We start from the raw sequence: 26,807 nt of genomic DNA on the forward strand, positions 1-26,807 counted from the left end.
GGCCCCACTGCTCAGCAGGGCTGGCACAGGACCTGTCACTGGCTCGTCTTCTCCCAGGCCTCCTCAGTGCCAAGACCAGTGTGCTGATGCCTCCCAGTGGCTAGGGTGGGAAAGAGCAGCCCTGATGCTCAAGCCTTTATGTAGGGGCCCCAGTTCTTTCTTGATTCTGACTTTCTCTCCTCAGAGAATATATAATGAAAGGTGTGGGCACAATAGATCTTTATTTTTACAGAGGGGGACAGGCAGTGGGGCAGTGCAACATCCAAACCCCAGACCAGACATGCAGCATTCACATGCAGAACAACTACACAGGCTGGGGCAGGGCCAGGGCTAGGGGCTGGGACCATGGGACACCATTGCACCCATACGAGGGTTCTTGGGTGTTGGGTTCTTCTGGCACCAGTGGTGCAAAGGTACAGAAGATTTAGCTGCTTCCCATGGCTAGACCCCCATCATGCTGGCCAGGAAAATGGCACAGAGGAAGTGAGGTTTGGCCAGTCTACAGCACTTGATTCTCTTAGGGTTGGCACAGCCTTGCCCCCTGGGAGAGCCCCATGCCCAGGAAAGCACAGCACTAGCAGGAAGACAGTCTACAAACTTTCCTGTCCCCAACAGAGCTAGACATTGACCTGACCCCAGAAAGATTTAGTAAAATCAAACTACAACCCACCCAACCAATCAAGGACAATGTCCTTGAGCATGATGAGCAGGGCCTCCTGAGGCAGTGGTAAACCAAGGAAGCTGCTATAGACAAGAGGCCTTGCCTCTGTGCCTCTGGGGTGCAGGAGAGAGGGGCAGGTATAACAGCAGGCCTGGGACTCCTGTGTGTGTGTGCGCACGCGTGTGCGTGTGTGAAGGGCATTACTCTAGGGCCAATAGACCGTGGCCACTCAGACCTCAAAGGACAAGAGTGTGTGGGTTATGGGCTTCCTGGAACAGGGCTAGGAAGTTCAGACCAGGAAGGAGGAAAGTGGGTGTCCTACCCAGAACCCTTGTCCCCGTGCTGGGCTCTGCCAGGGCTAAGGAAGAGCGATAGATCCATGTAGAATTTAAAGGCACCAGGATTCTGAGGAGCAGCAGGGCCACTCCTCACAGACAGACAGTGATTATCACAACTTTAACTTCAGTTAAACTATATGGTGTGTGTGGAGGTGGGAAGAAAGGGGGAGAGAACCAGATGGAGGAAGAGGCACATACGGCAGACACAGAGACAGACTAGATGAATGTGGCAGTTAATGTGAGGGTGTGGAAGAGAAAGGAAGAAAAGGCAGACAGGTGGGAAGGGGAGACAGCCAGAGATGGCCTCAGCACGCACGCAGCGCTTCTGGTCCCTACAAAATAAGGCACCAGAGTCGGTGACGTTCTCATTGTCCCTGTGATGTTAAAACAGGTGCTGGAAGGGCAGGCAGCTGCTGAGGGGCATGAGTAGACGGAGCCTCAGACTTGCGCACCGGTGGCATTCTTGATCAGGGGTATCTGCAAGGATGAAAGACAGTGTGAGGGCTGCTGCCCTGGGACCACCTGCCTGTCAGGCCAGCGGGCTGCCTGGGATTCCCACCACAGCTGGGAAGGCACACACCTTTGAAAGGTCCACACCAGTGAGGGCGTGCACAGAGGCAGGCAGCTCTGCTAGCAGCCGGTTCACTTCTGATGTCACCTTGCTGTTGTCCCCGCTGAGAACCACAATCTCATCGACTTTGGTCAGGGGGGCGGAGATTTTGGCAGCAATCTAGGAGGTGGGGTGTTTGGGGTTTAGTGAGAGTGCTGACCCCGCACACCCGTCCATCCACACTTCTCCTCTCCAGGTCTCCCACAACCAAAGCAACCTACGCAGCAAGGAACAGCTGCAGAGGTCGAGGACAGCCTGGGCCCGCTGGAGCGTTCCGGCCTGCTGAGTGTTTTCATCACATCCTCCAGCTGAGTGTGGAGGTTAGCGACTGGGGCCAGAGAAACCCTGGCACTTGCCTATTGGTCAAGGAACTCTGAGTGAAGCTTGGGTGAGAGGGATGCTCACCTGGGGCAGGGCCTCCAGCACCAAGGCCATCTTGGCTGCATCACCATACTTCTGGTAGGCCTCAGCCTTCAGCTTCATCCGCTCGGCCTCTGCCTTGCCCATGGCCTCGATTACTGCTGCCTCTGCCTCGCCAATTTTGCGAATCTTCTCAGCTTCTGCTTGTGCCAAGAGTACCTGCTTCACCCTGAGGGAAGCAAGGCCGTGCAGATCAGCTAAGGGACACTGGGGCGTCGACCCTTACCTGGGGCCCAGCACACCCTCCAACTCTCTGTTCTTGGCTGTTAAGGATGGGAGACATTTGAAGGTGCTGCCCTGTCCCGTGAGCTCTTGTGGAACACAAGCCACTAGCTCCTAACTGCAAGCGGGAGGCGTCCAACTAGGAGGCCCTCTAAGCTAAGCACTATCCCAGGCACTGCTCTTACTGAGTCTCCCAGACACCAGGCCTGGGAGCTTATCTGCTTCACAGAAAGGAACAGACTTGGACAAGGGGGCAGGAGAGTGGAAAGCGCTGACGGCAGGGCGGCCTGACCAGCCTGACCAGCCTGCCGGGCCCAAGCTCTCACTTCTCGCCCTCAGCAATCTGCTGGATGCGGTGGGCCTCTGCCTCTGCCGGGCGGCGCACGGTGGCGATGAGCTCCTTGTCCGTGCGGAGGATCTCCTGTGCCTCCACGGCGATCTGCTTCTTGCGCTGCACCACCTCAATCTCGACCTCTTCCTGCCGGATCTTCTGCTGCTCTCGGGCCCCTTGCAGCTCATAGGCCAGCTGGGCCTCAGCTGTCTGCAGCAGAAGGATTAGCGCGTGAGAGGGTGGCGGCATACCCGAGTCCTCTCCGGGGACCTCTGGCGAGTCCTCTCACCTTGATGTTGACCTCCTCACTGAAGGCCGACTTCTGCAGCTCAAAGGCTCTCTTGGAGTCAGCGATCTTGGTGTCTGCCATGAACTTCACATCTAGCATCTCTTTCTTGCACTCGGCTTCCTGGGAGCAGCAAGGGTAGTGTTGAGGATTACCTGAGGGCCCACAGGCCCATCAACCCTGAACCCTCCGTCCTGAGGCCTGAAAAAGAACTCCTGCGTACCCGGATGCCGGCGTCCCGTTCGGCCTCTGCCACTCCAATGTCTGCATCTCTCTGCACCACGGCAGTCTGCGTCTTGCCCAGGGAGCTGAGATAGTCTACTTTGTCATAAACGTCCTAGGGAAGGAAGGGGCACGGCTGTCCCACGGAGAAGCCCCTAAGTACAGAGGATGTCCTTCCTGCTGGGCCCCATCGCCCGGATGGACACAGGGGTCCAGCCTTCCTGCTACACCTTACCTTGATGGTGAAGCTGAGGATTTCGATGCCCATCCGGCCAACGTCAGGGGCTGCCACTTCCCGCACCAGCTTGGCAAACTGGTCTCGGTCCTGATAAATCTGCTCCACAGTGAGCGTCCCTGGGGGGCAGAGGGTCATGAAGAGGCCAGCTGAGAAAGGGAGGGAGCGTGAGGCCAGGCCTGGCTGCGTGCAGGGGCCAAGTGCTCAGAGCTGCAGCTGCCTGGGCTTCCTTCTCCCGTGTTTAGAATGAGCTTCCTGTGCTGAGTGGACAAGCATGTCCCTAGCAGTACCGGTATCTGAGCAGTCTGCCATCTGCCACTCCCTTTAAACATCCCTCCTCTTCCTTTAAACATCCCCATTAAAGAAAATTCTTTAAAAAATGTATTTATTTGAGCTGGGTGTAGGCGGTGGTGCACACCTGAATTCCCAGCACTGGGGAGGCAGAGGCAGGTGGATCTTTGTGAGTCTGAGGCCAGCCTGGTCTACAAAGCAAGTCCAGGACAGGCAAAGCTACACAGAGAAACCAGGTCTTGAAAAACCAAAAAAATTAAATATATATATATATATATATATATTGCATTTAATTTAAATTTTAGGTTCATTGATGTATTACCTGCATTTATGTCTGTGTAAGGGTGTCAGATCCCCGGGAACTGGAGTTACAGACAGTTGTGAGCTGCCATGGGATGCTGGGAATTGAACCCGGGTCCTCTGGAGCCATCTCTCCAGCTTCTAAATGTTTATTAGTATTATTTTGTGTGTGTTTGCATGTGTAGGTGCATGGGCCGTGTACAGGAGCCTGAAAGGCAAGAGGTCAGCCTTAAGTATCATTCCTCAAGTACAGTGCAACTTGTTTCTGAGACAGGTTATCTTATTGTGGCTTTTTCTCCCCCCACCCCCAAGACATGGTTTCTCTGTGCAGCCCTGGCTGTCCTGGAACTCCCTCTGTGGACCAGGCTGCCCTGGAACTCCCTCTGTAGCCCAGGCTGGCCTCAGACTCAGAGATTTGCCTGCCTCCGCCTCCCCAGTGCCTTCAAGCCCAAGTGCTGGGGTTGAAGGTGAGCTCCAGCACCCCAGCATGTGGTGGCTTTTTTAAAAAACTTGAGTTCTGGGTTCTCAGGTTCTCGTAGCATTTTACCAATGAAACTATTTCCCCAAGCCTATCTCCCTCCCCACCCCCAGGCCTGGGGATCAAACCCAGGGCCTTTCACATGCTAAGCTTCACCACTGAACTGCGGTTTCAGTCCACCTTGAGCTTTGAAATGAAAAACTCAGAAAATGTTTTAGCTCAAACCTCAGCGGGCCAGGTCCCGGGCCAGCCATGCACACGTTCCCGGCCCTGGCTCAGAGGCTGGGCAAGGGCCTCACCGAGGATGGAGCGGAGATGGCCCTCCAGGGTCTGGAGGACGACGTTCTTAATGTCCTGCACGTGCTTGCCTAGGAACTGTTCACAGGCCACGGCCAGGAGCTCCTTCTCCGTCATGATCTTCACCTGCCGAGCACGCAGAGACAGCTGAGCCGGCTGGAGGCAGGTGGAGGCCCGACCCTGAGAGGCCGAGACCGGCACTGTTCCACCCCTTGTCACGCTTGTTGGCCCTGGGACTGCACAAGGACTCGTACACCAAGAATTCTGTCTTTCCTGGTGGTCCTGGGTCTTGATCTGGCCTCTCTCCCACACACTCGGGGCTCATCTTCCCACCCCTCCAGCCCTCTGTTCCCACACTGGCCAGCTCTCTATCTGCAGCTTCCTGTCGGCCGGAGACCCTCGGGCTAAGGGGCAGTGAGTAACAGGAGAACCAGCAACAGGAATAGACAGGTAAATGGAGTTGGAAAGAGCCTAGACAGGGCAGGAGACAGGTCCTTAGGCTGTAGCTGACAGGGTCTTTGCCTCCCAGGTGTCTGGCAACTCCCTTGCCAGACACAATAACAAGCAGAGAACCTCACTGTCCTGTCAAGTTGAGTGGCTTTGGGTGGGACCCCCCTCCCAGACCCCAGCTGAGGTGGGGAAGCTTCCGTCTCTGACTCCTAGAATGCCTAAGAGGAGGCCAGATCAGCTCTGCCTCACAGAATCTCTTCCTCTAGGCCACCCAGGGAACAAAGGAGGCCTGAACCCTGGGGTCTGTTGTGTCCAATGCCTGTAAAAAAGGAGGGTGGGTTAGTGAGACAGGAGCCCTCAACACTGGTTTTGTCTTGAGAGGGCCACTGAGGAGAGAAAGTGTCTGTTAGTTCTGCTGGGTGGCCAAGGGGGCATGTTCCAATGATGATGAGCCTGTTGTAGAGGTGACGAGGTGACGGGAGTTCTGGAGAGAGACAACCCCTGGCTGGTGTCCTCTCCTCCCCCCAAACCCCAGCACGGGGACGAGGCACCTCAATGGACATGCGTGGGGCTGCTGAGTTACTATACCTGGGCGACACCCGTCACAGTTAAAGCTACCCCCTCGGCCGTCTCTACGTCCTCACAGCGGGGCTGCAACGTCATAATCTCTAGGGAAATCCTGCCAAGAAATGCAAAACATGGGCATGGGTCTGGGGGCCCAGGGCTTGGGTGTGAAAGAGTCTAGTCCCTCACTGCTCCAGCTGGGACGGACCAAGGGTCCCGGTAAAGAGGAGGCTTCAGAGGTATGTAGCTGGCTGTGTGTGCAAAGATCGTGGGAAGGAGGGCAGGGCGGGAGCATCTGGCTCCAGGGGAAGAAGGTGAGTGGGTGACGTGTGTACATATGTTTTTCTGTTCGTCATCCTGGCTGGAACTTTTAGAAACAAAAGTGGCTGTGGTGCCCTGGGGTTGACGGGGACAAGGCAAGCCTACGCTATAGCAATATGTGTGTTCCAGGACAGAAAGCAGGTATTGGGACTCCAGACTGTCAAAAAGGCTGTGCATGGGTGTTCCCTAATGTTGCCCCGGGTCCCTACTTACTCCCTGGGTCTACTCAGGACCCCAGTATGCCTGAGAAGGCTATCTACAAAGCTCTTTTGATTGCGCTGGCACACTGACTCTACCTTTGCCCCTTGCCAGGGAAGCTGTCTTGATCCCTCTCCCTTACCAAGGGCTATGACCTGATGGATGCCCTATTGGTGTTGGGCCTAGGCATGTCACATGGGAAATGCACTAGAGTATTACTTCCAGAAACTGCTGTTGTGCCTGACAGTCTGACTCCCCATGTCTTCATTTATCTACGCTTAACAGGTTCCTGCACGTTGCCAGAGGACTCAGGTATGGAGGAGGAGCTGTGGCTGCTGATGGAAGCCTGGACATACTTGTACCACTCAAGGTATTCTGGGCTTCTTGGGCCTCTGTACCGAAGCCTGCCTTTCTATCTGTGCAAAGGCTAATGGATGAGGTTGTCATTCCTTACGAGAGCTGGTGGGATGCGTAAAGAAGGGAGCGGGAATGCTAGATTTTGGCCTGAGAAGGCTGCCCAGCAATGCGGTGTTGAGGAAAAAGAAGGGCAGGGTACTGTTTCACCCTCTCCATCCCGGGAGCTACTAGTAACAGCTGGTAGTGGTCTCTGATACCCGAGAGCCAGCACGTGAAGGGAGGGAGATGGGAAGCTGCACCTGACAGAGAGAGCTCTCAGGGCGCTCAGCACTCTAGCTAAGAACCCATCCGGCCGCTGTGGCTGCCTGATACCCAGTGGGTGAGCTGGCAGAACTTCCAGAATCTCCTGTGTTCTCTACCCGCAGTCTTAGGGGAAGGCAAGGGACCTGAGGATCTACAGGAATCTACCCTGGCGCCCAGAGCAGCAGAGAGAAGAGTGGGGAGGGAGGCACACTCTCAGGAGGGTCCGTCCAGCTTCTGCCTGCCAGGCCCCGCAGCGCAGGAAGAGAAAGTTAGACACAGAGGAGGAAGCAGGTGAGTTATTACCTGTGCAACCCCTGTTACGAATAGCGGGACCCCCTCCGACGTCTCAATATTCTCACAGCGACACAGGATGGTCATAACCTCCAGAGACAGTCTGAGGAGCAGCCAGGGGACAGGGAAAGGCAGGGACAGGAGGGGTAGGAAGGGACACAGTAAACACACAGAGTGGTTACCAGATATGCACTGACGCCTGACACATGGGGCACGGTGCGTGCGCTGCTCTCGGTCCCCCCAGGCCAGCTCAGGCAAGGCTGCAGGAGAACACATGGGGCACGGTGCGCTGCTCTCAGTAACCCCACCCCCCGCCCCAGGCCAGCTCAGGCAAGGCTGCAGGAGAACACAGGCACCCCCTTGGCTGGCCTGAGGCTTTCTAGCCTCTTACCCTGTCCCCATCATTTTCCAAGAAGGAGCTGCTGGGCTGGGGGAGAGGTCTGCTAGTGTCCAGAGCCTAGGGCCAGAGGTCAGAGGCCTGTGTACAGGGCACCCAGGTTGCAACAATGTCACTTTTCCAAGTTATCCCTGCATAATCTGGAGAATTTAGCCTTATCTCCACCCTCCTAACACAGGAAAACCTGTTCCCAGAAATTAGGATGAGGTAGCCCTCTGGGAATTAATAAGCCATAGCAAATACTTAACCCTAATGGGTTATGGACCCTCAAGGTTAGGGTCAATGTCACTAAAAAGACAATTTAGATCAAGGAAAGCTCAAAGAGAGTTTGGGATGTCTGACTGGGGAGGGTGATCGAAGGAGGCTGAGAAAGAAATACTTATGCCAGAATATTCACAGGGATGGATGATGATGGAATGATTGAACTTGTAATTCCAAAGCTGGTCATGGGCAAAGAAAAGAGTACTAATAAGAAAACAAGCTTTGGTGATGGAGCACGCCTTTTTATCCCAGTACTTGGGAGGCAGAGGCAGGTGGATCTCTGTGAGCTTGAGGCCCCCCTGGTCTACAAAGTGAGTCCAGGACAGGCCAAAAACAAACAAACAAACAAATAAACAAACAAACAAACAAACAAATATAAAAAAAGAAAGAAGGAAGGAAGGAGGGAAGGAAGGAAGGCAGGAAGAAAGAAAGAGAAAAAGAAAAGGAAGAGGAAAGACAACGGTGCCTGTGGGCTTCATGAGTCACCCCAGCTGTGTGCACATGTGCAGGGCAGTGGCTCAGGCTGTAGACAGTGTGAATGGCTTCCTTAAACCCTAGGAAGGGAAAGCAGAGGCTGAGGGTAAAGGGCAGAAGCAAGTGGATGGGGTGGGAAGGCTGGGGCGGGACAGATAGGCGACTCAGAACTTGCCCATCATCCCTGGGGGGCTGGTCTCACAGCTGTAGCCTGGGGCTCCAGCCATGCATGCGTGCAAAGGTTCCCTTCACCTGATCCCTTAACACTGGCACCCCTAGGCTTAAGACCATTATTTACATTTTTATTTTCAGTGCTGCTGATGGAACCCAGGGCCTTGCACATGCTGAACAAATACTAAACCATTTCACCACAACCTGACCTGGCTCAGACGGGAACCCACTAGGGCTTTCTTCAGGGGAAGGAGAGAGGGAAGGAGGAGGAGGGAAGGAAGTGAGGAAAGGAGGGGGGGAGGGAAGGAGGGAGGCTGCAGCTCAGATGCCAGAAGTGGAAGAATGGCTCAGGTAGGGCACAAGGAGCTGCTCACATAAGGGCCTCAGCAATTCCGAGGGTGCTGCAGCCAAGAGAAGCAGGGCTCACTGAACCTTGAGGACGAATGCTGGCACCACAGCTGGGTGGCACACATCATGGCTGTGAAAGCCCTTCCCAGGGAGGTTGAGGCAGCGGCCCCATTCTTTTCTTCTTTCTTTTTAGAGATTTTTATGTGTAGAAGTGTCTGCCTGCATGTATGGCTGTGCATCATGTGCGCACCTGGTTCCTGAGGAGGTCAGAAGAGGGCATCAGAACCCCTGGGGCTGCTGCTCTGGGGCTGCTGGAACTGAACCTTGGTTCTCTGCAAGAGCAACAGGTGCTCCACTGAGCCAACCCTCGGGGCCCCTCCCCTTCTTTTTGAGACAGTCTATAGCCTAGTCAAGAACTCTTTGTACCCTGGTTCTATGCTGAACCTTAGACCTAGCTTTTTTTTTTCTTTTTTTTTTAATTTATTATGTATACACACCTGCACACCAGAAGAGGGCAACAGATCTCACTATAGATGGATGTGAGCCACCAAGTGGTTGCTGGGAGTTGAACTCATGACCTCCAGAAGAGCAAATAGTGCTCTTAACCTCTGAGCCATCTGTCCAGCTCTAGATCTAGCCTCTTGAGTATGTTGCTACACTAGGCTAGAAGCCTCTGCTCTGATCCACAAGGCTCCTGCCAGGCTAGAGAAACAAAGGCTACAGAGATGTCCTATGAGTAGCCTGGAGGCTGGAGAGAGGGCTAACCCCAGAAAAGGGGAGAAAGCTGCAGGTGAAGACTATTTACCAGAGGAAGCATGTTGAACTTGAGGTCAGCCTTGGTCCCTGGATGAGGTGTAAACCCCTTAGATCTCACTTCCTACCTGCTGTCAGGTAGGCTTAGCTTTCCTGTCTTGGAGCCCTGCCCTGTGGGACAAGAACTAGGAGTGGGAGAGCCGAGATGCAGAGAAAGGATGCAGGGCCATCGCCTTAGCAACAGCTACCCATATAGGACGGGTTTCTGTCCACACCCAGCTGTCTGGGCCTGGTGTGGGGGTGTCTTTGGAAGGTGTTCTCATGCCTTCTGGAAGGCCAGCTGATCCAGCCTGGTGTGCCTAGAACTCTCTGAAGTGAAAATCGTGACTGATTATGACATTGCTGGTCTTGGGAGAGAAGAGTTCTTCAGGATCCCTTAGGCAGGAAAGGTAAAGTGAAGGGAGAAGACAGGAGAGCGGAGGGGGTTACTGGCAATCAGTGATGTTCAGAAGTTGTCATGCTTCCCTCAGTATGTCACACATCCCTCAGTACATTCAAAAGCCTCAAGTGCCAGCAACTTCATGCACACATGGTACTCTCTTTGCTGACTGGTGGGAGCTGGGTGGAGGGGATTTCTGGTGGAATTTCTATTGCTTCCCCCTTGGGCTATCAGCCCCATAGTCGACCATGAGGAAGGGGGGTACTGACAGAAGGTGGCTAGACTGCTCCTGGGTTGTGGGCATTGGGGTAACAGGGAGGCTGCACTTGGCGCTGCGCTGAGCTGTGGAGGCAGCAGCAGGAAGAGCTGGACGGTGGCACTCTGGGAGCTGAAACTTCCCACACAGACTCAGGATTCCCGACTGTCTTGGCAGGACCCAGGAGGAATTTCTTATCCCCCTCGAGCTTGCTTTAACTGTTACAGGTCACTTCTGACTGGACATCTGTTCTGACTCTCGCCTTGCTGGAACCGTCTCAAGGCCTGTACAGTACAGGTTGTTTGTAGGTTCTGCCTACATACAACCTCCCTTAAAGCTTTCCTTCCTTTCAACACCCCTTTCAAACAGTGTATAATTAAGACTCTGTGTGTGTGTGTTTGAGATGGGGTTTCAAACTCATTTCGTAGCTGAGGCTTGCCTTGAACCCCTGATTCTCCTACCTTTAGGATCACAAGAATATGCCAGCATGTCTGGTATGATTAAGACCTTTTTGAGACAGGTTCTTTCTGCATTTGCCAACCTGGACTGGAACTATGTAGCTTAGGCTGGCATTGTGCTTACAGCCAATCCTCTGCATCAGTCTTCCTGAATGCTGGGACTGCAGACATAAGCCTGGCAAGACTTCCTGAGTGACTGAGCTAGAACACAGGAACTAAGGCTCTGTCTCGGTATGACTCTGCAGTCTTTGGGACAGAGGCAGGACCACTTTCAATTGGAAAGCACACTCAGTGAAGGGTGGACAGCAGGAGAGTTACGCTGGTTGGCTTTGTCAGCTTGACACAGCCTGAACATAGCTGCAAAGAGGGGCTTTTAACTGAGAAAACGCCTCCATAGACTGGTCTGCAAAGTCTGTGAGGTATTTTCTTGATTAATGATTGATGCGGGAGGGGACAGCTCATTACGGGTGTTGCCTGGGCAGGTGGCCTTGGATGGGATAAGAAAACAGGTTAAGAAAGCCACGGGAGACAAGCCAGTAAGCACCGTTCCCTGTGACCTCTGCATCAGTTCTGCCTCCAGGTTCTTGCCTTGAGTTCCTGCCCTGACCTCTTCAGTGACGGAGTGTGACCTGAGAGTTGTAAGCCGAAATAATTCCCTTCCTCTCTAAGCTGCTTTTGGTCATGGCATTTTATTACAGCAACGCAAACCCAACTCAGACAGACTCACAAGACAGACCTTCCTGATGTGCGCCTCCTGTGTCCCCGAGCAGCCTGTTTCTGTTCGTCCCGATGGGGGCCTCCTCTTATAGAGGGAAGGAATGATGGGAGATACTCAGCCTGGCTATGTAGGGAAGGGAGTGGGCACATTGGAAACCCCTCTTTCTGGCCCACCAGGATGACAGACTCCAGAGCCCCTAGACTCTTACCTCTGAGTGTCTGAGATACACCACCAGGCCCAGGCCCAGCCGCCAAACACATACTGTTTATAGTCGGAACCACAGCAGCCCCCTGGGGAGCAAAGCAAAGCACTGTCGGTCAGTCAGTTTTTGGGGCTACCTGTCCTCAACCCCAAATAACAACTTTGGCCCATTTTACATATTAAAACTTGTGTTTAAGCCTAGTGCAGTGGCCCCTGTAACCCCAGCACTTAGGAGGCAGAAGCAAGCAAATCTCTGTGAGTTCGAGGCCAGCCTGGTGAGTCCAGGGCAGCCAAGGCTACACAGAGAAACCCTGTCTCCAAAAACAAACAAATAAAAGTTTGTTTTTATGTAAAACATAAATGTTTACATTACATTTGTGTGTGTGTGTGTGTGTGTGCGTGCACGCATGAATGAATGTGTGCCACAGCCCGCATGTAGTGGTCAGAGGGCAGCATGTAGGGTTGGTTCTTTTCTGCCGCCATGTGGGTTCTGGGGAATGAACTCAGGTCATCAGCCTTGGTGGCAAGCACCTTTGCCTACTGAACTCTCACACTGTAGTTGGACTGCCTTGGAACTATGAACTTGCAAAGTTCAGGCTGGCCTGAATGTTCAGTGATCCTCTTGCCCTAGCCTCCTGAAGGATGGGTTACAGATACAACCACCATGCCTGGCTGCTCTGTTTTGTTTTGTTTTGTTTTTTAAATTGGGGCTTGCCGTGTAGCCCAAGCTGTCCTGAACCTTCCTGGTTCACCTTCCCGGTAGGAGCTTATCTGTGGGTGTTATCACCGCACCAGTTTAATTCAGGCCTCTGCTTGCACTGAGATTTGACAACAGCTACTGCTGGTCGCCAGGGGCTAAGATCACACCTACGTGCGAGACAAGTTGTCCCTGTCCTCAGGGACTTACAACCTAGTTTTTAAGATAGGCAATTTGCAGCCAGGCATGGTGATGCCACTGGGAAGCAGAGGCAGGCAGGCAGATCTCTGTGAGTTTCCGGCCAGCCTGGTCTATAAATTGAATTCTAGGACAGCCAGGGTGGTTATACCAAGAAACTCTGTCTCAAAAACAAAAAATAATACATAAACAAATAAATAAAGGAAATGAGCCCAGGTTTGATTCCTGGGATCCACATGTTGGCTCGCAACCACCAGTAACTCCAGTCCCAGGAGATCAATGCTCTCTTCTGGCACCAGGCACACACAGGGTGCATACATGTACAGGTGGTGAGCCATGGAAGAAGTGTATCCTGGGAGAATCCTACCACAAGGCTCACTCACCATTTTGAGTCAGGTGGGCTCTGGGGTGAGCGTGGAGGTGAGGAGGTGTCAGGGGTCCAGGCAGCAGCGTCGCTGTGCTTGACAGGTGCGTCTCAGTGGGGTGGGTGCTCTGCTCCCAAAGCCCAGAGCATTCAGAAGCACCCGTCCCCTTGTGGGAAAAGGCAGGGAAATGAGGCCTCCCAACCAAGGCCAGCCTGTGCTGGAGAAAGGGGAAAGGCTTCAGAAGGAAGTGGTTCTTGAAAATGGGCTGTGGCCACGTTCAGCATGTTTTGTTTAGAAATGAATAAAAAAATCAATTGCTGAAATTCTCACAGTGAACTTCCATTACACATCAGGTTCAGGCAGTGTTAGCAAAGGCTGTAAAGGGAGCTAACTTACCATGAGAAGAAACCCACAGGAAACCATGAATCAAAGGAAAAAAAAAATGGGGGTTTTAATGACAGCTTCAGGATGTTTGCCTGCCAAGGGCAAGGTCTAGGTAGAAGGTCTAGGTAGTTTTTTTGTAACTGTAGTTTTTTGTCTCTGAGTGTCTGTCTAGCCAACACTACCACCATCACCAGCAACTACAAAACAAAACAGAAACAAAGATCATTTTTCTCAAGGAGGGGGACACTGAGGTCACGAAAACAGGGTGGATAACCCTTACAGTAATCCGGGCAAGGCACGTGCTGATTCAGGGGTGTAACTTCTGGTGCCGGATTTTTTGTTTTTAAAGACAGAGTCCCGGGCTGGAGAGTTGGGAGGTTAAGAGCACTGGCTGCTCTTCCAGAGGTCCTGAGTTCAGTTCCCAGCAACCACGTGGTGGCTCACAACCATGTATAATGAGATAGTGCAGGTGTAAGTGCATTTGGGACACTGCATACCTAATAAATAAATAAATAAATAAATAAATCTTAAAAAAAAAAAAAAAGGACGGATTCCCATTATGTAGCCCTGGCTGGTCTGGAACTCACAGAGACCGACTGCCTCTGCCTAACAAGTTCTGGATTTTAAAAGCTGGCTGTTTTTTTTTTTTTTGTTTTGTTTTTTTGTTTCCTTTTAGCTATAGGATTCAACCCGGAGTTCTGCATTTCAGTCAAGCGCTCCACTACAGCCCAGCTCCTGGAGCATTCTTACTCAAGAAAGCTTCCTGCACGGGTGGGGACACATCCCACAAAACGGTAACCATGAGCCACAGGTGGTTGCTGAGCACTGTAAACGTGACTCTTATTTTCTTCTTTTCAGTGCCTGAAAAAAACAGGGCCTTGCACATGAGCTCCAATACCCTTGTACATTTTTGTGTGCGCATGCGGGTGTGCGTGTCTGTGTGTACACCACAACTAGTGTCGGCAGTGCTGGGGTTCAAACCTCGGGCTTGTGCATGCTAGGCAAGCTCTCCGAGCGACAGCACCAGGCTTTGGTTTGGTTTTAGGCGGGGCCTCACGGTATAGACCAGGCTGGCTGGCCTCAACTTAAGAGGTCTGTCTGCTTCTGCCTTCTGAGCGCTGAGTGAGTTTAAAGGTGTGCATCCACCCAACTTTCTCCCGCCAAGATTTATTTTTATTGTGTACTGCGCATGTGAGGGCAGGCATCCACAGGGCTAAGAGGAGGGTGTCATTATCCTGTAGACTGGAGTGACAGGCAGTTGTGAGCTGCCTGACATGGGCGCTGGGGACCAAACCCTGGTTCCCTCTGGAGCAGCAAGTGCTCTTTTTTTTGTTTTTTTGTTTTTTCAAGACAGTTTCTCTTGTGCAGCCCAGGCTGTCCTGGACTTGCTTTGTAGAACAGGCTATCCTGGATCTCACAAAGATCTGCCTGCCTCTGCCTCTCTGAGTGACGAGATCACAGGCGTGTGCCATTATGCCCTGAGCAACAATTGCTCTTAACCACTGAACCACCTCCCCAACACTCCCAACCCATTGCCCTGTTTTGAGACAGAATTTCACTCTTCAGCTTAGTCTGGCCTTGAACTCATGGCCAGAACTAAGTCTCTTTTTCTGGGGTGGAAATACCTATCCACAGGGTTGCTTTTCAAGGTAAGCACTCATGAGTGTCTCTGCCCTGGGAGGTGTTGTCAGAGAGGCCTCTGAGGACTGGCAGTTACTCTGAAACCCAAACCATTTTGGGATCAAATTAAATTGAAAGAGGGCCAAAAAAAAAAAAAAAAAAAAAAAAAAATCACGACTCCTACATGTTCTGGCTTGGTTCAGGGCTGGAGCATGGCTGCCTCCGACCAGCTTTAGGAGACTTCACAACACACTGTGGAAATGGCTATGGGGGACGAAATGGGACAGGGTGGTGTCAAACCCTTTACCTTTCACTCAGTCTTTGACCTTGGGCACAGTCTGTCACATTCATGCTTGGCTATAGCCAAGGGTAACACGCCAGGTTCCCAGAGGCAGTAACAGGAAGCCAGGGCCTGGCAGGCTGCCCCTACTCCCGGCAGCCTCTTCCCCTGAAAGGTATCTCCCAGCTTTCTGATTATTAGTAGCCTGGGCACCGCTGTTTGTGTGTGGACACTTGTCCGTGGAGGCCAGAGGTTGACACTGCAACGTCCTTCCTCCTCCACCTCATCCTGAAGCTCACAATGTTAGTTGGACTGGCTGGTCATCCAGCTCCACACCCTCCTGTCAGCACTAGAGTTACAGTTATACGCTGTGGTACCCACTCTTTATATGAGTTCTGGGGAGGGGGTCAAGAAATTACCCATCGGGCCACCTCTGCGGCCCGTTGTTTTGTCATTGTAACAGGGTCTTCCAATGTAGTTCCAACTGGTCTGGAACTTGTGGTGAGTCTCCTCAGTGTTGAGATTACAGGTGTGAAACACCATGCCCATTTAACAAATGATTTTCATATTATAGCTGTATCTGCGGATTCATTATAAAAATGTCTACGAACGTCTCAAATCAGATACCTGAGAAAAAAATCATAAAGGGCAACAAAATGCTAGAACCAAATAGGTGATATAGGAAAACAGCTTTTTTTTGTTTTTGTTTTTTGAGGCAGGGTTTCTCTCTGTAGCCTTGATGTCCTGGACAGGCTTTGTAGACCAGGCTGGCCTTGAACTCATGGAGATCTGCCTGCCTCTCCCTCCTAGAGTGCTGGAATTATAGGTGTGCACCACCGCACGCCCCGCATGGCTGAAAACAGTTCTTTTAAAGGCAGAATGTAATGATGCCTCGTTTGGCTTTGGCCTTTTCATGTGTGGGTGTTTTGCTTGCATGCATGTCTGTGCACCACATGTGGGCAGTGCCCACAGAGGCTGGAGGAGGGCACTGGAACCCCATCTGAAGTGCTGAGCCATCTCTCCAGCCTTGGGTTGGACTTGCTATGTAATTGAGGATGACTGTGAACTTCTAATTCTCCTACCTCCACCTTACAGGTATTGGGAATCAAACCCAGGGCTTTGCATGCTGGGCCAGCAGTCTACACACTGCTATGTCTCTGGCTATGTAACTGAGGATGACTGTGAACTTCTAATTCTCCTACCTCCACCTTACAGGTATTGGGAATCAAACCCAGGGCTTTGCATGCTGGGCCAGCAGTCTACACACTGCTATGTCTCTGGCTCTGTACTTCTTTACTAATATACTAAATGATGGGGGCTGGAGAGATGGTGCAATGGCCAAGAGCACCAACAAGTGCTCAAGGTCCTGCAGAGGACCTTGGTTCAGTTCCCAGCACCGGTATGGCGGTTAACAACTACCAGCAGCAGCATCTCCAGTTCCAGAGAATCACACACCCTCTTCTGCCCCCCCCTGGACGCTGCACTCATGTGGTACATAGGCATACATGTAGGTAAAACACACATTCACATTAAAAAAGATTTTCGGCTAGGCGAGGTTGTGAATGCCTGGAATCCCAGCACTCAGGGAGGCAGGGGCAGGGAGATCTTTCTATGTTTAGGCCAGCTTGGCTTACAAAGTGAGAACCCCTCTCTCAAAACACACACACACACACACACACACACACACACACACACACACGCATGCCTTTATTCCCAGCACCTGGAAGGCAAAGGCAGATGTATCTCTGAGTTCTAGTAAGGACAGCCAAGGGGCTGGAGAGATGGCTCACCCGTTAAAGGCTAGGCTCACAACCAAAAATATAAGGACGGCCAGGGCCATACAGAGAAACCCTGTCTCAAAAAACAAAACAACAAAAAGATTTAGTGGTAGATATAATCACTGGCTTAATTTCAAAGCAAAAGTAAGTATAAGTATCCTTTTATGGGGTCTGCAACTGCAGGGTGCTAGGTAAATATCTGTAGTATTTTGGCATGTGGCTGATACAGTCATAGGGAAAATTAACTTTCAGTTATGGTTAGTGAAAATAAAAGAAAATGTATGCCCCTTTCCAAATGAAAATAGTTTTTCTTTAATTTTTTTTTTTCCCCTAAGCTGGTAGCATATACCTGTAACCCTAGCACCTTAGGGGCGGGTGGATCTCCGGGTTGGCGGCAGCCTGGTCTGCATAGTGAGATCCTGTCACAAACAAACGAATCTGAAAAGTTTCCTTTTTTCTTTCTGCTCCTCTTGCTTCCACCTACTGCATGCTGAAATTACAGTCAGGTGGTCAGTACTGTTAGTGCTAAGATTTAACTCTTACAGGTGCTAGGCAAGAGGCACAGCCCAGCCTCTCCTGAAAAAAAAAATTTTTTTTAAAAGATACTTTGATTTACTTATTTACATTTTATGCACACTGCTGTTTTGTCTGCCTGGACGTCTGTGTAAGGGTGCCAGATCTCCTGGACTTGGAGTTACAAATACGTATGAACTGATCTGCCACAGATGCTGGGAACTGGACTTCGGTCCTGTGGAAGACCATGCCGTGTTCTTAAAATGTTTCATTCTTTCTTTCTGTTTCTTTTATGAGGCAGGGTTTCCTTGTGTAGTCCTGGCTGCCCTGGAGCTTGCTCTTAGACCAGGCTGGCCTTCAATTCACAGCGATCCGTCTTTCTCTGCCTACCAAGTGCTGGAATTAAAGGCATTTGGAACCACCGCCTGGTACTGAAAATGTTTTTTAAGGTGGGAAATTTTTTTTTTTTTTTTTTGAGACAAGGTCTCATGTAGCTCCATCTCTATAAGTAGATGGGAATGACATTGAACTTCTGATCCCCTGCTCCTCCCCACACACACACTGTCAAGTGCCAGGATAAGAGACATGCTTTGCTTCTGCGCACACCAATATTCTACCAATTACTCTACATCCCCAGCTAAAAGAGATACAATTTAGGGATGGGACTACAGCTGGATACAAAATTAATAAATTGTAATAAATTTAAAAGTAAATTTTAAAAAATCCTGAAAAAAAGAAATACAATTTCTGAAAACAGAAAGAGAAAATAGTTTTGTGTTATAGAAAGAAGAAGCTGGACAACAATGAGAAATGAAATTAACAGCCTGGAGTTAAGAGCCCCCTCCTGAAACAGGGCTGAGTGCCTCTGGTCTTAGATGCAGAGCCAAGGGACACACACAGACTAGTGTGGGCAGTTGTTCTGTTCTGCTCCGTTCTCCTGGGGATCTGGTCGGAAGAGGGAACTGTATCTCACATTATCTCAAGTCCCAAGGAACGATTACATTAGGCGTCACGCCTTCCTAGTCCTCACCTCCTAGGCTGCTCCCTAATTCTCAGCATGACTTCCTCTCCCCACGCCCAGAACAGCTTCCAAACCAGCACTTCATTGGCTCTGGCCTGAGAAGCAGGCTACCAAGCAGGTAGAAGATGGACAAAGAGCAGCCCATTTCAGGAGCCCTAACTCTCCACAGGGCAGAACTCAAGCTTTGGTCTCCTCCTCAGCCTAGAGTCTGGGTTTCCTGAAACGCCACAGGGAAAAGGGCAGTGCAGACTGTGGTTCTGTTTCTTTGTGATTTGTTTTTGAGATTTTACTTTTGTGTGGGGGTTTTTGCCTGCATGTATGTCTGTGCATTACACATGTTCAGTGCCCAAAGAGGGCAGATGAGGGCATTTGCTCTAGGATTGAAGTTAGCTGCCTTGTGGGTGATGGAACTTGAACCCAAGTACTCTTAATTGTGCCATTTCCCCAGCCCCAGATTTTGGTCTAATTTATTAATTGAAAACATTTTTTTTTGGACAGGGTCTTTACATATAGCCCTGGCTGTCCTCCAACTCACAGAGATCCACCTGAGTCTGCCTCCTAAGTGCTGGGATTACAGGCATGAGCCAACACGCCTGGCTTGAAACAACTTTTTCAACATTTATTTTGTGTGTGTGTGTGTGTACATGTACTTCTTGCATCACTTGGTTCCTTCCCTACAACACATGAACCCTGGGGATTGTACTGAGACCATCAGGCTTGGAGGTAATCTCCTTTACCTGCTGAACCACCTGCTTAGCCCCAGATTCCGATGTCTGAAATCCTTCTACGCCTGAGGACTGTGGCACAGTGACTGGCATGCGTTGAGTTCTTAGGGTTTGGAACCATAAGCACCATAACCAGCACCATAAGCACTCACACAAAATCAAGCTGGGTGTGGTGGTGCACGACTGTGATCCCATCAGTGGGGAGGCAAGCCAGGAAGATCTCTACAGGCTCCTTGTTTACATAGTTCCGGCCAGGGGTACCAAGCAAGTCTCTTTCTCAAACACAGGGGCTGAAGAGATGGCTCAATGGTTAAGAGCACACACTGCTCTTCCAGAGGACCCAAGTTCAATTCCTAGTATCCATGTCAGGTGGCTCACAACCATCAGTAACTCTAGCTCCAGGGGGATTCAACACCTGGGGCCTCTGTGTACACTTGTACTCACCTACACATATTCCCGGACAGACAGACAGACATGCACTCACACACACTTAAAACCCCAAACAACCAAAATCAAACACCTCCCCCTGCCAAAAAAACAACAACAACAACAACACAACAACACACCCAATCAAACAACAACAAACGGAAACCCAAACCATTGTATGGCTCTAAAAACCATCTTTAGTTTTCGTCGAAGAGGGAGACAAGCCTGGGCTTTAGGACGCCAAAGTTGGCCTCCGTGCTTTCCTCTCTGACCCTAGACTTCTGGTCTCCAATGAGATGGGTATCTTATTTCTCCCACGTTAGTGCGGTCCTGGTCGGGGACTGTGAGGATGTCTCAGTAAAGAGATCCATTTTGAGATCCAAACAAGACCTAAAGCCCTGTTTGGGGCACAGTGGATTCATTACACCTCCCCAAGAATGGCAGCTATAAGCCCTGGCTCTCTGTTTGGCAGCCAGCCTTATGAATTCTGCATACAAGCTGAAAATCAGTGCTGATGCTAGGGAAGGGGTTACAGTTGCAAGTTTGCATGCAACAGGGCCCCTGGTGGATTGAGTTACCTCCTAAAACACCCCAAATACATCACGTAAATAAATATCAGCTTTAAGGCTACAAATGCTACAACCCCCTAGCCCCGCCCAGCCAAATCTAGAGTTTGCGGCATTTTGTAATCTAAAGCAGTATAGGCCAGAGCAAGATTACCCAACTGTAGAGGCCGCACCCGCGTTTCCAGGGCGGGTGATGCCAGTAAGTCCTGGCAAGCCCCAGCCTGCTCGGAATTAACGGGTCGGCCTCGTCCGGAAAAGCGGGATCCGTGCTTCGGGGGCCCTCCCCGGCAGGCACCTGCCTTCCAGAGCTGAGAACCCTCGCTGGAACCCTCGCACGTTAGAGGCCCCTAAGCCCGCCCGAGGCCGTGCTACGGGAGGACTGCCCGCTTCCCGGCACAGGCTCAGGTGCGGCCGGGGACCCGCACCCCGGCCGGGCTTCCCGCCCCGCCGCTGCCCTCGCCACCCCTCACCTGAGACTACCAGTGCCTCGTTGGGCCCCACCGTATGGCAATTGCCCATGGCGCCGCGGGCAGGCTAGCAGGCCTTGGGTCCGCAGCGACCTGGAGGGCTGTGGCGGGTCCGCAGCACCGGCCGCGCCCAGCCGATCCCGCCTCCCCTAGCCCCGCCCGCCTGCGCCCCTCCGCGGCCGCGGCCCCGCCGGAAGTGTGCGGTGGAGGGCGGGGCCGCCTGGTAGAGAGAGGCGGGAGCCAGTGCGTCCTCAGTCAGCGCGCTTTATTCCGGGGGGCTCAGCCCCGGAGCACCTCAGTACTAACACCTGACGCTGAGTCACCCCAGGCACCCGCCCAACGGGGGACCCCGGGGTTCAAAGAGCTCAGTACTTGTCCTTACTGAGACCTTTCCTAATTACGCCTCTAAAAATGGGGGTAAATTAACTACCTAGCTAGAAAGTTGCAAAGGGCTGGGTTCAGTTATGTTCAACCTAGGCAGCTGCATCAACCGCCAAGTCCCCTGCCCATCTCGGGGGAGCGGATCACTATTGAGGGGAGGGCCCAGAAATCTGAAAATCAAATTCCAGAGCAACACAGTGTCTGACATATCATCCCTGGATCTGGGGTTACTGTCGGTCTTAGGAAGTAGTATTCATTTCCTTTCACTAGGAAAAGGGCTTAGGATACAACAAGAGGTTCCCAAAAGTAACAACTGAAGTAAAAGTGGCAACCCCTCAGTGCCCAGACACACAACTGAGGTTTTGGGGGGCCCCACAGTGCTACAAAAGCATTCTAGCCTAGGGGTTATGAAAATGAGGGTGTAGGTTCAGCCTTCACCTGAATTCTTCGCTGTGTCAATTTGGATAAGTCTGGTGAGCCCGGATAGCTACGAGAATGTCCAAAAACTCTGGTTTTCTCAGGGCCTGGGGGCCTCATAGCAGATGGGGTCCCTGGATCCTGAGGTTGGGGCTTTTCATCAGGGTCATCGTCCTCTCCAGGCCCAAGCCCTGCCAGCTTCTTGGTAGCTTTCCACAGCCTGTGGGCAGCCTGGTCATCTCTGGCAGCTGCGGAGACCTCCTCCACATGGCAGTTGGAAAAATATCTTCCACTGAGGGGCTCAATGCCCTCCTGCAGAGCGCAGTACAGGGGTGTCTGGGCTCCCCCTTGAGGTGACCGGAGAACCAGCCAAGCCAGTGGGCGCAAAATAGGACACAGCCATCCAGGGAGGTGACGCAGGAAGAGCTCCGAGTTCACCGGTCCTGTGGGCAGGAAGGAAGAAGAGTTGTGGAGGAAGGCAGTCGGGACCCAGAAACTAGGAGTGGACCGCAGAATCTGGTTCCAGGGGAAGCAAGTAAGTATCTACCAGGTGTTCAGGGGGCCCACAAGGTGGCTTACCCCATTAGGAAGCCACCAGCCCAATGGCCTGTATGTTCCCATCCCCCAGGTTGTAGTTATGCTGTGTTCGCTGCTGTCCAATCTCTATCATTCCTTTATCTTTTTTTTTTTTTTTTTTTTGGTGCTGGGAATTTGCACCCAGGGCTGTGTACATGCTGGCAGGCACTCTACCAACTGAGCTACGCCACTGTCCTCTCCTTTCCTTTTGAGAAAGAATCTCACTGCTCTACAGTCCAGCCTGGCCTTGAACTCACAGCAATACTCCTCAGTTTCCTACTGGGATTATCAGTGTAAGCCACAGTGCCCAATTCATACCATCTTTTCAGCCCCATGCCTTTGTTCAGTCATGATTTTTTTTTTTTTTTTTAAGTATGGAAGGTATATCAGCCACAGTGTTTCAATACTAGGGATCTCTAATTGTAACAAAAGCATAATAAAGGTTAGTAGAATTATTGTTGCTGTAACTAAGAAGAAGCCCCAGGCAATGGTTTTCTAAAGTGCAGCATGATGACCGAGGCAGGGTAGATGCTGCTTGCCTATTGTAACCTATTGTTTAAAGACAGGATGATTTACTCTCTTCTTAAAAATCATCATCATCATCATTATTATTATATCTTGAAACAAGGTTTTTCTGTGTAGCTCTGGCTATCTTGGAACTCACTATGTAGACCAGGCTGGCCTCCAACTCATAGAGATCCGCCTGCTTCTGCCTCCCGAGTGCTGGGATTAAAGGCCTGGGCCACCACCACCTGGCTTTAACCAGTTATTTTACTCAGAGTAAAAGCTTAACCGAAACCTCAAACTCCAGCTTGGCCCATCCCTACAGCCGCATCTTTGGCCATCATCTTCCTCCCTCTTTTCTAGTCACGCCAGCCATCCTATAGCACACCAGGAACGTACCTGCTACTCACTTCCTGAGCCTCCAGGTCTGTGTTCGATTCTTCCCTTTTCAAATGTCTTCCCTGACTAGACAAAATATCACGCTTGAGAGCTCTGGATCCTCCTCACCACTTGTCATTGGATATGAGGGTAAGGTCTTTGGCTTTTGTTTTGTCTTTTTTTCTTTTTCAGACAGACAGGGTCTGACTAGGTAGCCCTGGCTGCTGGGATTAAACATGTGCAGCCACACCTGACTGACAGGCCTTTGCTTTCCTTTGCATAATTTTTAGGTCCTGGAGACTGAGCCCAAGAACTCCAGAGCAAGGTTGACTCGTTGCTTTTGGCCCAGCACCGTCAGTCACGCCTATGGTGTAGTAGGTACTCACAGAGGAAGAGCTCTGTGACCGGATGCTATTATTTACCATTATCATCATCATAACTTTTTTTTTTTTTATGGTGATCAAACCCAGTCTCAGCTTAACATGGTGACTTACGCCGGAAATGGAAGCATGAGGCAAGAAGATTGGGGCAAATTTGAGGCTTGACTGAGCTACACAGAATTCCACGACAACCAGTGCTCCAGAGGAAAACTGTGTTTCAAAAAACAAAATGAACCCCAACACACCAGGGGCTAGAGAGATGGCTCAGTGGTTAAGAGCACTTGCTGCTCTTGTAGAGGACCCTGGTTGGTTTTTAGCACCCACATGGAAACTCACAGCCATCTAACCTCAGTTCTAGGGGATCTGGCCTCTGTGGGCACCAGACACACATGTAGGCAAAACACTAATACACACACATTTAAAAAAAAAAAAAACCTGGAAAAAAACAAAGTCAGGAGTGGTCCCACATCTTTGATCCTAGCACTTTGAAGGCAGAAGCAGACGGGTCTCTGGGTGTTTGAGGCCAACCTGGTCTATATAGCAAGCCTAGTCTACATAGTAAAATGCTGCCTCAAAACTAACCAAACAAACATCCCAAACCCAAGTAAGGAAGGAAACAGCACAAACTCGGGGTCTTGCCTATACAAAGGCATTTGTTCTGCCAATGAACTACAGCCCCAACCTTCAGTATTTATCATCAGTGTCTTGTTTTATCCTCCACTCAGGGGTCAGCATGCAGGCTTGCAGGTGAGAAAGAAAGAAAACAGATGAGGAGAGAGCATTTGGCCCCAGGATCAGCAAGAAACAGGTTTCTCCTTGACCATGTTTCCATCCCGTGTCTCATCAGTAAGGCGCAAAGATGCTAGAGAGGCAATCCAGACCAGTCAAGAGTCAGGCCTCACCTGGATGGGCTGCATAGCAGGTCACACCAGTGCCCTCAAGCTGGGTGGCGAGCTCCCGGGCAAACAGCACATTGGCTAGTTTGCTGTCAGCGTATGCCCGAAGCTCCTGGCGCCAGCCCACCACTGGGCAGTCCAGACGTGTGAAGTCAAGACGACCACGCCGGTGGGCAGCTGAGGACACAACTACCACACGGCTGGGGGCACACGACCTCAGGCGGGGTAGCAGCAAGTGTGTGAGCAGAAAAGGGCCAACATGGTTGACCCGCAGCAGCAGGTTAAAGGCCTCCCGAGTCCGGCCACAGGAACTGATCCCTAGGGCAGAGGCCAGGCATGAGTTGCTGTTTCAGGTGCCCCTCAGGTCTCAGAATCCTCATGTGTGTGATGTGTCTGCTGGCCCCGGAAGGGCCCAGCTGGAGGGACTCCCTCTCCAGGTGACCAGCCACCCTCCTGCAGGGCCTGCTGCTTCTCACCTGCGTTGTGAATGAGGATGTCCAGCCTTGGCTCAGAGCTCAGGAAGGCCGTGGCAAAGGCCTGCACAGAGGCCAGGCTGGCCAAATCCAAGGCCATGAAGATGACCTCATTGTTTCCACTCGCCTGTGGAGCAGCAAGGGCTAGGATTGTTACCGGGAAGTTCCCTCCTCCCTCTTCCCAGGCATCTGAGCGCCTACCCACTGCCTCTATGCACCGGAGCGTAATGGGTATGCGGATTCAAATCTTGACTTTGCCTCTAACTACAGTGTCTTCAGACATGATACTTAATCTCCTTGGGCCTGTTTTCTTACTGTAAGATGAGACAACAACATTAGTACTTTCTGCTGAAAAGAAAAGGAGTTGTGAGGATGAAATCAGATAAAATATATGCATGTCTGGTGTACTGGCACACACCGGCTACCCTAGCTTCTCAGGAGTCTGAGGCAAAGGGTCATGAGTTCAAGGCCTGCCTGAGCTACAGTTACTACACATGTCATTGTCCCTTCTCGCCATTATCATTTACCTGCAGCTCTATTACAGCCTTTCACCTGTTGTAGACAGCGTCTTGTTCTGTAGCCCAGACTACCCTGGAACTCACAATCTCCCTTCCTCAGCCTCTTCAGGGTCGGAACTACAGGTGTGCGCCACCATGACCAGCTGTAACAAACTTTTCTTAAGAGACTTTGGTCTTAAGTACTTTGTTTGTTTTTTTTTTTTTTTCTTTGAGACGGGGTCTTCCGATGTAGCCCTGGCTGGCCTGAAGTTCCGAGGTAGCCCAAGCTGGTCTTGAACTCACAGAAATCCACGTGTCTGCCACTCAAGTGCTAGGATTAAAGGTGTGCTAGTGAGACTGACCCTCTTACTCTTGTCTTCTGCAGTCGAGGCGCCACGCAGCTCTAAGTAATTCATTCGAAAAAGCCACCGGGACGGTTCAGAGCCTGCTGACGCTTTCTCTGAGAGCTGTCTCAAACACCTCAACGGGATCTGTAAGGCCTGCAGAAGCTGGCTGTGGCTCAGCGCCCCTTCAGGACATTCCTCTTTCCATTCCCTGCTTCATCCCCCGCCCCCTGTCTCTCGAATTAGATTCTCTTTTCTCTTTGCACCTGCTGTTCTTTTTGCATCTCTTCATTTAGCCTAACCCTTCCTTCCTTGTCTTTCCTTTGCCCAGGATGGCCCTGAGGTCTTTTCGGATTCTTACACGTCTCGATATTAGCGACTCCTTTCTTCAGAAAGCCTCATCCGGAATTGGGTTCTGAGGTTCCTCCCCTGTGTGTCCACAGTAGTCCCTGCATCCTCCTCAGTGTTTAAGGGACAGTGGTGCTCTCTCCTCTCAGATCTCGACTGACTCTTCGCGTCGCTCTGCTCCGCCCTCTGTGTCCTGGGCTCACCCCCGCCCCGCGTCCCCCTCGGGCCTCACCTGGCGGAGGTCGAAGGCGGCCGCCTCCCCGCGCTCCCGGCTGCGGCAGGCCAGCACCACGCGCGCCCCCCGGCGCGCCAGCTCCAGCGCTGTCATCTTCCCGATGCCGCTGTTGGCGCCTGCGGGCGGCGGGCGGGAGCCAGCTGAGCCGGTCGGGCCGCGGCTACCACCCGGCCTCCCCGCCGCCCGCCCGCGCGCACTCACCCGTGACCACGGCCGTGCGGCCCCGCATGCTGCCGATGCCGCCGCACCGCGGGGCCTTCACCAGGTTGTAGTAGATAAGCACGTAGGCGCCCAGCAGCAGCCCGGCGCCCAGCAGCAGCGTCTCCATGCCGGCCGTGCTCCCGCCCGGGCCCCGCCGCTCCCGCCTCGGCCTCTCGAGGGCGGCGGCAGGCTGGGCAGGGGCGTGCGCGCACGCGTGGGCTCTGCGAGCGCCCCCTAGGCGCGCGTCTGCGTACCCTGGCGACGTGCCCAGTGGAACACCTTGGAGGCCCCGGGAGCGCCCCCTAGGCTCGCGAACGCCCGGGAGCGTGCGCCAGGCATGTACAGGAAACATCCGCAGGAGGGGCTGGTGGGTGTGTGCATGCCCAGGGCCCTAAGAGCACAGCTCAGGATTTGGGCGTGCTTCTGGATTCCGGGCTGGCGCCGGGGTGAGAGCGCTGCGTAGGTGTCTGTGCTCACGGCGGGAGT

The 26,807-nt window shown here is 52.1% G+C and overlaps 2 protein-coding genes across 6 annotated transcripts; both read right to left on the reverse strand.

Annotated features, from left to right (window-relative positions):
• Positions 1–202: 202 nt before the first annotated feature.
• On the reverse strand, positions 203–20,877 carry Flot2 (flotillin 2). 5 transcript variants are annotated; one of them, XM_021630499.2, is made up of 12 exons: positions 20,695–20,712; positions 11,659–11,740; positions 7,358–7,435; positions 5,730–5,820; positions 4,694–4,817; positions 3,326–3,444; positions 3,092–3,205; positions 2,872–2,991; positions 2,578–2,792; positions 2,015–2,198; positions 1,580–1,729; positions 203–1,476 (listed from the first exon to the last, which is right to left on the reverse strand). In XM_021630499.2, exons 3-12 carry the CDS (start codon positions 7,381–7,383, stop codon positions 1,438–1,440), a joined length of 1,182 nt encoding a protein of 393 aa, XP_021486174.1. In that variant the 5' UTR covers positions 7,384–7,435; positions 11,659–11,740; positions 20,695–20,712; the 3' UTR covers positions 203–1,437. The 5 variants fall into 5 exon arrangements, with proteins under 5 accessions (XP_021486174.1, XP_021486166.1, XP_021486168.1 ...); XM_021630491.2 differs by lacking the exon at positions 7,358–7,435 and having other exon boundaries at positions 20,695–20,877; XM_021630493.2 differs by lacking the exons at positions 5,730–5,820; positions 7,358–7,435 and adding an exon at positions 7,188–7,278 and having other exon boundaries at positions 20,695–20,877.
• Positions 20,878–20,939: 62 nt separating this feature from the next.
• On the reverse strand, positions 20,940–26,521 carry Dhrs13 (dehydrogenase/reductase 13). The gene is made up of 5 exons (XM_021630393.2): positions 26,322–26,521; positions 26,118–26,236; positions 24,700–24,823; positions 24,230–24,541; positions 20,940–21,932 (listed from the first exon to the last, which is right to left on the reverse strand). Exons 1-5 carry the CDS (start codon positions 26,446–26,448, stop codon positions 21,478–21,480), a joined length of 1,137 nt encoding a protein of 378 aa, XP_021486068.2. The 5' UTR covers positions 26,449–26,521; the 3' UTR covers positions 20,940–21,477.
• Between the last annotated feature and the right edge of the window lie 286 nt (positions 26,522–26,807).

This window comes from Meriones unguiculatus, chromosome 7 (genome assembly GCF_030254825.1).
Source record: "Meriones unguiculatus strain TT.TT164.6M chromosome 7, Bangor_MerUng_6.1, whole genome shotgun sequence".
In the NCBI taxonomy this organism is placed as follows: domain Eukaryota; kingdom Metazoa; phylum Chordata; class Mammalia; order Rodentia; family Muridae; genus Meriones; species Meriones unguiculatus.

Bases quoted from the DNA above. Each gene is read 5' to 3' on its own strand.
- Dhrs13 (XM_021630393.2), bottom strand. From the start codon at position 26,448: ATGGAGACGCTGCTGCTGGGCGCCGGGCTGCTGCTGGGCGCCTACGTG. The intron at 24,824-26,117 runs GTGAGGCCCGAG...GCTGCTCCACAG, and splicing joins CCGCCTTCGACCTCCGCCAG to GCGAGTGGAAACAATGAGGT. The intron at 24,542-24,699 runs GTGAGAAGCAGC...CCTCTGCCCTAG, and splicing joins CATCCTCATTCACAACGCAG to GGATCAGTTCCTGTGGCCGG.
- Flot2 (XM_021630491.2), bottom strand. From the start codon at position 20,743: ATGGGCAATTGCCATACGGTGGGGCCCAACGAGGCACTGGTAGTCTCA. The intron at 5,821-11,658 runs GTAAGAGTCTAG...ATTTCTTGGCAG, and splicing joins TGTATCTCAGACACTCAGAG to GATTTCCCTAGAGATTATGA. The intron at 3,206-3,325 runs GTAAGGTGTAGC...TTCCTTCCCTAG, and splicing joins TCCTCAGCTTCACCATCAAG to GACGTTTATGACAAAGTAGA.